Source organism: Chiloscyllium plagiosum, chromosome 20 (genome assembly GCF_004010195.1).
Source record: "Chiloscyllium plagiosum isolate BGI_BamShark_2017 chromosome 20, ASM401019v2, whole genome shotgun sequence".
NCBI classification, from domain to species: Eukaryota; Metazoa; Chordata; class Chondrichthyes; order Orectolobiformes; family Hemiscylliidae; genus Chiloscyllium; species Chiloscyllium plagiosum.
In genome coordinates this window covers 44,119,454-44,132,338 of record NC_057729.1, presented here as the reverse complement: position 1 = coordinate 44,132,338, position 12,885 = coordinate 44,119,454, and the positions used below count along the sequence as shown (strand labels likewise).

Here is a 12,885-nt window from a genome sequence, read left to right as displayed (position 1 = left end):
TATTAAAATAGTCCTGTACTATAAGCTGCTGCGCAGTTCTAGACATCTATTATACATCATACTCTGAGGGGGTGCCAGTGTTGGACTAGGGTGGACAAAGTTAAATATCTCACAACACCAGGTTATAGTACAACAGGTTTATTTGGAAGTACTGGTTTTGAGTGCTGCTCCTTCATCAGGTAGCAGCTACCTTAGGAAGACTTACAAGCTGTTGGGACAGTATTTTCTAAAGAAACTGGGTTCATTAAAGATGAAGATGCATTTTTGTTTCAGACTGGCAGAATAACCAGAACAAAATGATTTTAATTTTCTTTTGACTTCAGTTCAGAAGGATACAAAAGTTAATTCACAAGCATTTTCTCTTGGGTATTTCTTTTCTAATTCAGAGGAATCAATCGCCTTCAGTATTGAGTCTCTGGAGCTCGCAAGCCAAAGAGGTTGAGATAGAAATCAAGTTGAACTGTCAAGTTTAGGCCAGCAAACTTTTTGAAAAGAATGGTAAAATTAGCAGTATAGTTTTTTAAAAATTGAAAACTTAAAATCTGAAATAGAATTGGTATTTTTCTGGCATGGAGTCTGCAATGGGCAGTGCTGGGAGTCTTTGGAACTTTGGTTCTGTCTAAAGTGTTATGTATGTTTTATGCTTGTGTTTTAAACTTTATGTTGCAGTTTTGTGAATTTTTTTCAACTAACTGCCTTTAGTAGCTGACTGCAAAACTAAATATGATCCATCATTCTGGGATCTGACTTGTCTAGTATTAGTCACCTGTTGTCATAACTGATTGTTTAAATGAAGACCAGGAGGGAACTTTGAACAAGACTTGAGAAACTAGTCAAGTATATTAGTGCAGGGAAAATCTTGGAATATTTACAATGTCCTAGGGGAAGTGAGTGAAGTAACAAGCTGAAAGGGTGGTCCTAAATCTGAGAGAAAAGTCAATACGTTGCCATACTTGAAGGTAAATAAGATGAAAGCAGGATTTAAGATGGCATTGTATAATGGAGAAACTGCATTTCTGTGGGCTTAGTGTTGAACCAACAAGTCTATAAAGTGACTCCTTTTGTGTCTCAGTCGCAGTTTGAGGGAATGGACTAATGAAGTAAGTCTCGATGAAGTTGATGTTTAACTATAGTTTTTGCTGTTGTCATAGTGATCATTGTATGTTTAGCCCACTTTACAAATTGTGTAATGGTGTTTCCAGTAAAATTTACAACATCAGTTCATTAAAGCACAGCGAGAAGTTTAGTTTTGCTATTACCTCATTGGTCAAATTAACGATGAGGATGTTTTCTGAGCTAAATTCCCACTAAATAGAACTTTTGAACTAAACTAAAGTTTTCAGATGTTCTAGGTGGATCCAGTTGATTCCTGATGTATTCATTCATTGGCATTCAGACTTTTAATGCATTAATCATTTTTCCAATAACTAACCAATGGCACCCTCTTATTATATTGCTGTGTAATAATTGAGTTTTATTTCTTTTGCCCATGTTACGCTTTGTTAAATGAAGCTGGCATCTCTAGTGTGTGCAGTCTGTGCCCTGTATCTGTTTGCAAGCACTGAAGTGAATTTTGTCTATTCAGCAGCTACTGGTTTTCCATTTTTTCCACCAAGGCAAAGTCCTATGGTGGAACAAGGTGTGCAGACAAGCCCTACAGAAGGTCTTAATCAGAAGAACTTGCAACAGGATAAAATCCCTGCCAGCATAAATCAGCAATCTGTTGGACCAGAGCAAAGAAAAGGTAAAAGTTCTTTGGACCTATATCATTGGCTATGAGAGGCATGAGTTTTCATGTATAGGAACTGGTTTGCATTTGTATCATGCAGTAAAATTACTAGCGGCCAAATCTATTGCCACTGTTCATCTGATAAATGGGTCCAGGCATTAATATACCACCATACTGAATATTTCATCCAGTTGCTGAATTCATGGTTAATATTATATACTATTTTTATCTTTTTCTCCCAGTTGTACAACCGACTGCACAGCCAAGTCAATCTCAAGTGAATGATGAAAATAAAAAACCTCAGCCTCAAAGGAGGCGATCAGGTAATCTATTCATCTAACAGACTTGTAGGTTTTTGTAACCTTTTTAAAAGCATGTTTTAAGAATTTAGTGTCTTTGAAAATAGCAACAGTTGTATAATGTGCAGTGGATACTGAGCTAAATGCAAAATTGTCACCCAATAAGATGAAATCAGTAACTACCTGTGAATTGATTATTTGATGCTTGAAAACGGTTGTAGTCAAGAGAAATTTGTTCTGCAGGCCATGAGGCAGAGGTTGTCTTTTAAAACATGCACATTTCTCTATAATCCAGTTTCCTTGTATCAGTTTTGTGATTCAACATGTTGTCAATGTCCATTGTCAGCTTGGAAGTCTGGCAAATTTAAGAGGCTGATGCAAGTGATTTGTGTGTTGAAGTAGTCTCAATGTTGGTTCTGCGTTTGGGTCCGTGGTTAGGGATGATGTAGAGCATCTGATGAAGGATTTGCTGGAGATAGGGAATGAACAGCCAGAACAAGGACTGGAAGAAATGGAAATTAGTCCAGATGAGGGTGTGATCTAAGAATAATTGAAGCTTTTGATCTGTCTTTTTCTTATATCAAGAAGTATTATGTGACTTATTCCTCACCAGCAAATCACTCATTATTAATTGATTTTACATGCTTGTTAAGGGCAATGCGGATCATGAAAGAACAGATAAAATTGGTGTTTTTTTTTAAATATAATCAACCTGTTCGAATGTTATATCTGATCTCTAGAGCAGGTGGGACTTGAACTCGGGCCTTCGGGGCCAGAGGTAGGGATACTACCACTGCTGTTAGAGCCCTAGCCTTTTCTACCTTTTAAAAAAGAAATGCACCTGTGTAAAGTGCTGCATAAAATGAAGGATGATCAGAAGACTGCAGCTGAAGAGAAATGGTGCACATTTGACGTTGCATTGTAGTGGGTGGATTCTAATGCACGTTTGTCTTATCTCCAATATTTAAAGGTCAAATAGTCTGAACACTTAAAGTGTGTTTCTAATTTTAAATTAAAGTAGCTTTATCTCTTCTTTCTCCTCCTCTGTTTTCTGGTCTTTCTGAAGAATGTAATTCTCATTGACCAATATTGCTCAATTAATCAACCCCACCAAAACCAGAATGGGCCAAGTTTTGACAGTTTAGAATTAGATTCCCCTGTATGGAAATGGGCTCTTCGGCCCAACAAGTCCATACCGACCCTCCGAACAGTAACCCACCCAGATCCATTCCCTTGCCCTATACACTGGGCAATTTAGCATGGCATTTCACCTGATCAATCATCTATGGATTGTGAGAGGAAACCCATGCAGTCACGGGGAGAATGTGCAAACTCCAACACTCGCCCGGGGCTGGAATCGAACCCGGATCCCTGGCGCTAAAGCAGCAGTGCTAATCACTGAACCATGGTTGCATATATTAATTGCCATCAAAGCTGTAATTTTATGAATCAAATTGTCTGAGATAAAAGGGTAATTAAAGAAATGCGCATATTCTATCCTCTCTCCATATGTGGTTCTTGACATTTGAATTTTTAAAGATATTATCTTCCAGAGTTTGTTCCTTATCCTAATCAGACAGTTGCCATGTTCTCCAAGAATGTCCATAATTATGTATGCATCTAATAGGTAATAGCAGCTTTGTTTTGAGCTCTGGTTTTGTCTAATTTGGAATGCTGAGAAATGTGAGGTCCATTGCAACGACACAACAAAATTCAGGATCTGAATTGCAGTTCTGCACATTTCTTCAAAATTCAGATTTTGTTATGGTAGAGATATCATGGACCCACTTCTACGCTGGAGTGCAGAAATGGGCAGTACAAGCTCAACTGGACCTTAGAGGAAGAATTTCCCCTCCTGTCCAGCTTTGAGAATCTATTACCAATTTTAGTTTTGAAGATCTAAGAGCTTGGACAAAATACTTGAAGGGCACAGTGAAAGTCAGCTTTTACAGTATAAGAGGTCCTTCAGCCTGTTGAGTCATCAAGCATCTATTTATTCTAATCTCATTTTTCATAACTTGGTTGCATGTTATGGTGTTTCAAGTGCTTGCTTATTTATATTAAAATATATTAAGTTTATATCCTGCTTCCCCTGATGTAACCATGCTGACTATCCTTAATTTAGTCCTTACCCCTCCAAGTGGTGATTTAATTCTGTTGTGCTTTTTCTCCCCAGTAAATGCTGTACCATTTTTGACTCACTGGCCTGTGGGTTTCCTGGTTTAGGCCTACCACCCTTATTGAATAATAATACCATGTGAGCTGTCATCCACTTTAGTACCCCTCCAATGGCCGAGAGAGTAAGAAAATCTCAGAGGCCTGCAATTTCCTCTTGCCCCTCACAGCCTCAGATTTATCTTATCTGGGCTTGTGGATTTCTACATTTTAAAGCTTGCTTTAAAATGTAGAAATCCACAAGCCCAGATAAGATAAATCTGAGGCTGTGAGGGGCAAGAGGAAATTGCAGGGCTCTGAGATTTTTTAAAGCTTGCTTTAAAATCCTTTAATACTTTCTCACTGTTAATCTGTTCCAAGTATTTCATAATTCTGATTTCGGTGCCCACATCATCCTCGAGTGCATACAGATGTAAAGTACTTATTTAAAACCTCAGTTATGTCCTCTGGCTCCACAGATTGCCACTTTTGTTCCTAAGGAGACCCACGTTGTTTTCTTGCCCATAATACTTACAAAAACTCTTTGGGATTTTTTTAATGTTACCTGCCACTGTGTTCTTGTATACCTTTTTGATCTCAATGTCATTTTAATAACTGACTGCACTTTCAATTTCTCTAGGGTATCTGATGTTTTGAGCCTTCTATCTGCCATAAGCTTCATTACTTTTCCTTAAATTCTATATCCCTTGATGTCCAGGTTTCTCTGGACTTGTTGGCTTCCCCTTCACACTTACGGGAATGTGGTGGCCCCACACTCACTTATTCTTTTTTGAATAACTCCCATTACTGAGGATTCGCCTCCACCAGGGTGTTACTGGGTACGGGAGGTTTGAGTTATATAAAAGCTGGGACTGTTTTCACTAGAGCACAGGAGGTTGAGGCAATCTGATAAAATGAGGTACAGGTAGAGTTAATGGTAGTTGTCTTTTCCCTAGGATTGGGGATTTCAAGACTAGGGGACCTATTTTTAAGATGCAAAAAAAGCCACAAGGGCCCAAATGTTCAGTGGTTTGTATGGAGTGAGTTTCCTGAGGAAGTTGTGGCAATGGGTACAGTTAGACTGTTAAAAACCATTTGGGTAAGTATATGAATGGAAAGGTTTGGGGAGATAGATGGGCCAAGAGTAGGCAGGTGGGACTAGTTTGGGATTATGTTCAACATAGACTGGGCGGACCAGAAGGTTCTGTTTCCGTGCTGTATAACTGTGTTTCAAAACTGTTTCATACACCACAAAGTCTATTGTGAAATATTTAGCTACAATTTACATGTCTCGGCATCTTCAATTGCTTCCTGCATCCAATTCCCAAGAACCTCTAGCCACCGCTACCTGAAGTCAATCTTTTAAAATTCAAGTTGGTTGATAAAGTTATAAAATGTTTCCTATTTTGTGAAATGAGTACTGATTCCTTCACCTTTAAGTTTAAAGTTTTCACTTAATCTTAATGCAAAGAATTATAATTATTTTAGGCAACAGAAGAGTCAGAAACCGTGGAAGAGGGCAAAACTTTTCTGGAAACAATAAAGAAGCAACAATGAAATTTGAAGGGGACTTTGACTTTGAAAGTGCAAATGCTCAATTTAATAAGGAGGAGTTTGAAAAGGAGTTCCAAAACAAATTAAAAATTAAAGGTAAATTATCACTTTTCTCAAATAGTTTGATTGAAATTGCAATAAAGTATGCAGAAACTTCATTGGCTATTTTAAAAATGGGTATTACTGGCATTTGTGATTAAGTTCTTTTGCCCTTGAAGCCAGGTCTTGGGCACTTGAGCAGAATTTATATGGCATCTTCTAATGTAGTAAGCACTTTTCAGGAATTTTAGTCCAGACAAATGGGCCAAATATTCTCTTCCTCTTCACTGCTAATAAATGTAAGACTTTTTTGAGTCACCTAAGATATTAATACAAATTAAGTGCCTTGAAGTAAGAAAGCAAGACAAAGGAACTGAAGTGTCAGGACAGAATTCCAGAGCTTGGAACTGAGGCAAATGACAGTGGGACACAATTCTAAAATCGATGAGAATTAAATGAACGCCTTGAGGGTTGTGGCTGTAGATGGAGACAAGTTAGGGGTGGGGCAAAAGAGTAATTGAGGTTAAGAATTTTAAAACAAAGACTTCTTCACAGGGAGCCATTGTAGGTCAGTGACCACAGATGAACAGAACCCAACAAATTGAGAGTTGTCAGCAAAATGTTTTAAATGGTGGGAGAGCTGTGAAGAGCATTGGAATGGCCAAACCTACAGGTGTTCTGAGACAACAAAAATGTTGTTTGGTGTTTTAGAGATAACAAGTAGCAGCTTTTAATGGAGTGAGTAGATTGTGTCTGGGTCAAATGCCACACTAATGAAACACTGGTTTAGTGTCTCATTCCCAGCGAGAATGACTGGGTAGGTAGTTTGGAGCAGAGTCCAAACAATAGCTTTAGTTTCCTGTTGTTTAACTGGATACTTTCTGTTCATTACTGGATGTTGGTCAGTCTAATTTAGAAACATTGTATCAAAGGTTGTGGTGAAGGGTGTCATCAGCATGCAATGAAGATAGTCTTTTCAATACTTGCAGATTAAAATCTTTTCATACTTAACCAGTGCAATTTTAAACCTGTGTTTACCATTTGTTACTCATGGTTTTTAATACTGCACAAGTTTCACTGATTAAAGCCAACTGGATGAGACTTTTGTCTCAAACTGCCTTGGTATATGCACCATGTGCCCTGGGTAAGAGCGCTAAATGGAGACGAGTGAAGTTTAAAATCCATATTTTCTATTGGTTTTTTTTTTAGGAATCACCAGACCACAGTTCTCATTTTATATTTATCCAACATGGAGTGAACAGCACCAAAGATTTTACCAGCCTCCAAGTTACGCAACCTAAACCAGTAGTAACATAGGAATTATATAAACTGGCATGTGTTGCATGGCTTTGAAAGGTGGATGAGGTCCAAAAGATAGCTTTTTGTTTGTGCTTATAATATTATCTAATGCAGTATTGTAAATTTTAGACGACCAAGTGCATAAAGGAGATATTGGTGATCAAGAAGAAAAAGGAGACTCCAATGTTGAGACACCAAGCACTGAAGGAAATAAAGAAGAACCACCTCTCGGACCCAACTGTTACTATGATAAAACAAAATCTTTCTTTGATAATATTTCAACAGAGCCAAAGACGAGGTAAAAGTTGTGCAGTTTTTCATGTATTTTCACATTTGGTAGCCTTAGTGTTTGGATATGCTTGACTAATTTATTTTTCTGATGCTTCATTAGGGAGATTTAATCAAAACTTGGATAAGTACATGGATGATGATGGGATAGCGTAGGGGAGCGAGCTGAGAATAGTTTACAGGTTGGCGCAACATCGAGGGCCGAAGGGCCTGTTCTGTGCTGTATTGTTCTGTTAACTAGTTTGTCAGAGCTTTTCTGTAGTCTTGCAACTACTTCTGTGGATATTAAGAGTACTTTTATAACCAGTTTTCAAGTTTGGTTTTATGGTGTCCTTCATTGAAGGACATGATTTTGTTCTCAGAAGCAATTCCTAAGCTTGCAGTTGAATACCTTCTGTATGTTTTCAAGTTTCCTTTCGTTGAATTAAATGAAAGTGTAACCATCAATACTGCCTCTGTCTGAACCATCCTTCTGATGTGCTAATGCGGTGGATTGCAGGTTGAAGTATTGTAGCTTTTAAAGTGGGGCAGTTTTGTTCATGGCTTGAGCTATAATGCAGTGGCAGTCTCTGGGTGGAAAGCTGGATGTTTTTGAAGCAATTTATACACAAACTGTGACTGTATAAAGTGCAATATCGATTGTCTGTGGAAACCACTCCCAAAACATTATGGATGAGGAATTTGCAACACCAACAGTATGTGATGGATGTCAGTTATAGGAAGGGGGTAAAGTTTCAGATACAGTCACATAGCTGGGTTAACTCCAGGAAAGGTAAGAGAGGTACATAGCTAGTGCAGGAGCCTTCTGTGGCTATACCCATTTCAAACAAGTATGCTGTTTTGGATAATGGTAATGGATTCTCGGGAAAGTAGCACGAACAGCCATGTTTCTGGTATTGAGACTGGCTGTAATGCAATGAGGGGTACATCAGGTTCCAAGAGATCAATTGTGTTAGGGGATTCTCAAGTCCGAGGTACAGGCAGATGTTTCTGTGGCTAGCAGTGAAGAATCAGAATGGTGTGTTGCTTCCCTGGTGCCAGGCTCAAGGATGTCTGAGGGTGCAGAATGTTCTTAAGGGGGAGAGGGGCCAGCAAGAGGTCATTGTAGACATTGGAACCAACGACCTAGGAAGGGAAAGGATTGAGATTCTGAAGGGAGATTACAGACAGTTGGGCAGGAATTTAAAAAGGAGGTCCTATAGTAGTAATATCTGGACTACTCCTGGTGCTACGAGCTAGTGAGGGCAAGAATAGGAGAATAGAGCAGATGAATCCATGGCTGAGGAGCTGGTGTATGGGAGAAAGATTCACATTTTTGGACCATTGGAATCTCTTTTAGGGTAGAAGTGACCTGTACATGAAGGACAGTTTGCACCCGAATTGGAAGGGGACTAATATACTGGCAGGGAGATTTGCTAGAGCTGCTAGAGAGGATTTAACCCCTCAGGGTGGGGGCGTGATGGGACCCAGGGAGGGAGTGAGGAAAGAGATAATTCTGAGACTGGGACAGTTGAGAACAGAAGTAAGTCAAACAGTCAGGGTAGGCAGGGACAAGATAGGACTAATAAATTAAACTGCATTTATTTCAATGCAAGGAGCCTAACAGGGAAGACAGATGAACTCAGGTCTTGGTTAGGAACATGGGACTGGGATATCACAGCAATTATAGAAACATGGCTCTGGGATGGGGAGGATTGGCAGCTTAATGTTCCAGGATATAAATGCTACAGGAAGGATAGAAAGGGAGGCAAGAGAGGAGGAGAAGTAGCCTTTTTGATAAGGGATAGTATTACAGCTGTGCTGAGGGAGGATATTCCTGGAAATACATCCAGGGAAGTTGTTTGGGTGGAACTGAGAAATAAGAAAGGAATGATCACCTTTATTGGGATTGTATTATAGACCCCCTAATAGTCAGAGGGAAATTGAGAAACAAATGTAAGGAGATCAGAGCTATCTGTAAGAATAATAGGGTGGATATGGTAGGGGATTTTAACTTTCCAAACATAGACTGGGACTGCCATAGTGTTAAGAGTTTAGATGGAGAGGAATTTAAGTATGTACAAGACAATTTTCTGATTTAATATGTGGATGTACCTACTAGAGAAGTTGCAAAACTTGACCTACTCTTGGGATATAAAGCAAGGCAGGTGACTGAGGTTTCAGTGGGGGAGCACTTTGGGGCCTGCAACCATAATTCTATTAGATTTAAAATAGTGATGGGAAAGGATAGACCAGATCTAAAAGTTGAAGTTCTAAATTGGAGAAAGGCCAATTTTGACGGTATTAGGCAAGAACTGGTATGCTTTCCTTTATTGGTCAGAGTAAATAGTATAGGAGCTGGGAGGTCATGTTGCGGCTGTACAGGACATTGGTTAGAACACTGTTGGAATATCGTGTGCAGTTCTGGTCTCCTTCCTATCGGAAAGAAGTTGTGAAACTTGAAAGGGTTCAGAAAAGATTTACAAGGATGTTGCCAAGGTTGGAGGATTTGAGCTATAGGGAGAGGCTGAACAGGCTGGGGCTATTTTCCCTGGAGCGTCGGGGGCTGAGGGGTGACCTTATAGAGGTTTACAAAATCAGAGGGACGTGGATAGGGTAAATAGGCAAAGTCTTTTCCCTGGGGTTGGGGAGTCCAGAATGAGAGGGTATAGGTTTAGGGTGAGGAGAAAGATATAAAAGAGACCTATGGGGCAGCTTGTTCACGCAGAGGGTGGTATGTGTCTGGAATGAGCTGCCAGAGGACGTGGTGGAGGCTGGTACAATTGCAACATTTAAGAGGCATTTGGATGGGAATATGAATAGGAAGGCATGGTCGGGTTGGACCAAAGGGTCTGTTTCCATGCTGTACATCTATGACTATAACTTTCAAAAGCTGATTGGGTGCAGATGTCCGTAGGCAAAGGGACAGCTGGAAAATGGGAAGCTTTCACAAATGAGAGAATCCAGAGAAAGTATATTCCTGTTAGGGTGAAAAGGAAGGCTGGTAGGTATTTGGAATGCTGGATGACTAAAGAAAGTGAGCGTTTGGTTAAGAAAAAGAAGGAAGCGTATGTAAGGTATAGACGGGATAGATCGAGGGAATCCTTGGAGTATAAAGAAAGTAGGAGTATACTTAAGAGGGAAATCAGGAGGGCAAAAAGGGGACATAGCTTTGGCAAATAGAGGAGAATCCAAAGGGTTTTTACAAATACATTAAAGACAAAAGGATAACTAGGGAGAGAATAGGGCACTTCCAAGATCAGCAAGGTGGCCTTTGTGTGGAACCGCAGAAAATGGGGGAAATAATAAACGAGTATTTTGCATCAGTATTTACTGTGGAAAAGGATATGGAAGATATAGAAAATAGTGAAATAGATGGTGACACCTTGCAAGATGTCCATTATTACAGAGGAGGAAGTGCTGGATGTCTTGAAATGCATAATGGTGGATACATACCTGATCAGGTGTACCCTAGAACTCTGGGAAGTTAGAGAAGTAATTGCTGAGATATTTGTATCATCGATAGTTGCAGGTGAGGTGCTGGAAGACTGGAGGTTGGCTAACGTGGTGCCACTGTTCAAGAAGGGTGGTAAGGACAAGCCAGGGAACTATAGACCAGTGAGCCTGAAGTCGGTGGTGGGCAAGTTGTTGGAGGGAATCCTGAGGGACAGGATGTACATGTATTTGGAAAGGCAAGAACTGATTAGGGATAGTCATCATGGCTTTGTGTGTGGGAAATCTTGTCTGTCAAACTTGATTGAGTTTTTTTGAAGAATTAACAAAGAGGATTGAGGGCAGAGTGGTACATGTGACCTATATGGACTTCAGTAAGGCGTTTTACAAGTCTCCCCATGGGAGACTCATTAGCAAGGTTAGATCTCATGGAATACAAGGAGAATAACCATTTGGATACAGAACTGGCTCAAAGGTAGAAGACAAGGGTGGTAATGGAGGGTTGTTTTTCAGACTGGAGGCCTATGACCAGTGGAGTGCCACAAGGATCGTCGTGATTTGGATGTGAGCATGAGGTATTGTTAGTAAGCTTGCAGATGATGCCAAAATTGGAGGTGTAGTGCACAGCGAAGAAGGTTACCTCTGATTACAACGGGACCTTGATCAGATGGGTCAATGGCTGAGAAATGGCAGATGGAGTTAATTCAGATAAAAGTGAGGTGCTTCTTTTTGGGAAAGCAAATCTTAGCTAGACTTACACACTTAATGGTAAGGTCCTTGAGAGTGTTGCTGAACAAAGAGATTTTGGAGTGCAGATTCATAGCTCCTTGAAAGTGGAGTCGTGGGTAGATAGGATAGTGAAGAAGGCGCTTAATATGCTTTCTTTTATTTCTCAGAGTATTGAGTACAGGAGTTGGGAGGTCATATTGGGGCTGTACAGGACATTGGTTAGGCCACTGTTGGAATATTGTGTGCAGTTCTGGTCTCCTTCCTATCGGAAAGATGTTGTGAAACTTGAAAGGGTTCAGAAAAGATTTACAAGGATGTTGCCAAGGTTGGAGGATTTGAGCAACAGGGAGAGGCTGAATAGGCTGGGACTGTTTTTCCCTGGAGCATCGGAGGCTGAGGGTGACTTTATAGAGGTTTACAAAATTGAGGGGCATGGTTAGGGTAAAAAGGCGAAGTCTTTTTCCCTTTGGGGGGTTGTGGGGGGTCCAGAACAAGAGGGCATAGGTTTAGGGTGAGGGGGGAAAGATATATAAAAGAGACCTAAGGAGTAACTTTTTCATGCAGAGGGTGGTGCATGTATGGAATGAGCTACCAGAGGAAGTGGTGGAGGCTGGTACAATTGCAGCATTTAAGAGGCATTTGGATGGGTATATGAATGGGAAGGGTTTGGAGGGATATGGGCTGGGTGTTGGCAGGTAGGACTAGGTTGGGTTGGGATATCTGGTTAGCATGGATGGGTTGGATCAAAGGGTCTGTTTCCATGCTGTACATCTCTATGACTCTAATTTCTATTGGTAATTAACTTCATTAAGGAATTAGAAAGCCATTGAAATAAACTTGCCTCTTTTGTTTAAATACAAAAATAATAGTTCTTTTGGGAGGTTAAAAGAGCAGTTGGGGAGTCCATAAAATTGGTTCATAACTTGATCTAAACTTTGGATTTAGACAGCTTCTAATCCTTAAGTAAAAAATTAAATATTCTGGATGTACATTAGTTGGGATGTTGGGTGTATTTTGCTGTGACTGAAAATTAGTCCTATAAATTAGCATATGTAATTAATTTTGTTGCCATGCGACAATGTTTATTGAACAGAAGAATATTAAAAAAAAAAACCTGAAATGCAGATGTGACTATTTGTTCTCTGTAATTGACCAAGGTTGTCCTTCAGTCATCAATGCTATTAAATTTTAAATTCAAGTTTGAATCTGAACCAAGTATTAAATGGTTGGCTAATCTCAACATGTCTGCAGAAGCTATTTTGTTTTGACCCAGGTTTGTTGAATCTGACTGTAGATTTCTTTTTAAACAAGCACAGATCGGAGAATATTGCCCATTGAGCTATAGAGGAAGCTGTTTATGGC

General features: G+C 39.8%; 1 protein-coding gene across 6 annotated transcripts in view; it reads left to right on the top strand.

Moving 5' to 3' along the window:
• lsm14b (LSM family member 14B) overlaps positions 1 to 12,885 on the top strand; it is a 69,866-nt gene that overhangs the window by 51,732 nt on the left and 5,249 nt on the right. For 4 of the 6 annotated variants that reach the window (XM_043710661.1, XM_043710660.1, XM_043710658.1 and 1 more), the window contains 4 exons: positions 1,586 to 1,744; positions 1,972 to 2,052; positions 5,671 to 5,832; positions 7,204 to 7,372. In XM_043710661.1, coding sequence (XP_043566596.1) covers positions 1,586 to 1,744; positions 1,972 to 2,052; positions 5,671 to 5,832; positions 7,204 to 7,372 — 571 coding nt within the window. The remainder of the gene's footprint in view (positions 1 to 1,585; positions 1,745 to 1,971; positions 2,053 to 5,670; positions 5,833 to 7,203; positions 7,373 to 12,885) is intronic. The other 2 variants (XM_043710659.1, XM_043710657.1) reach the window with 1 other exon arrangement.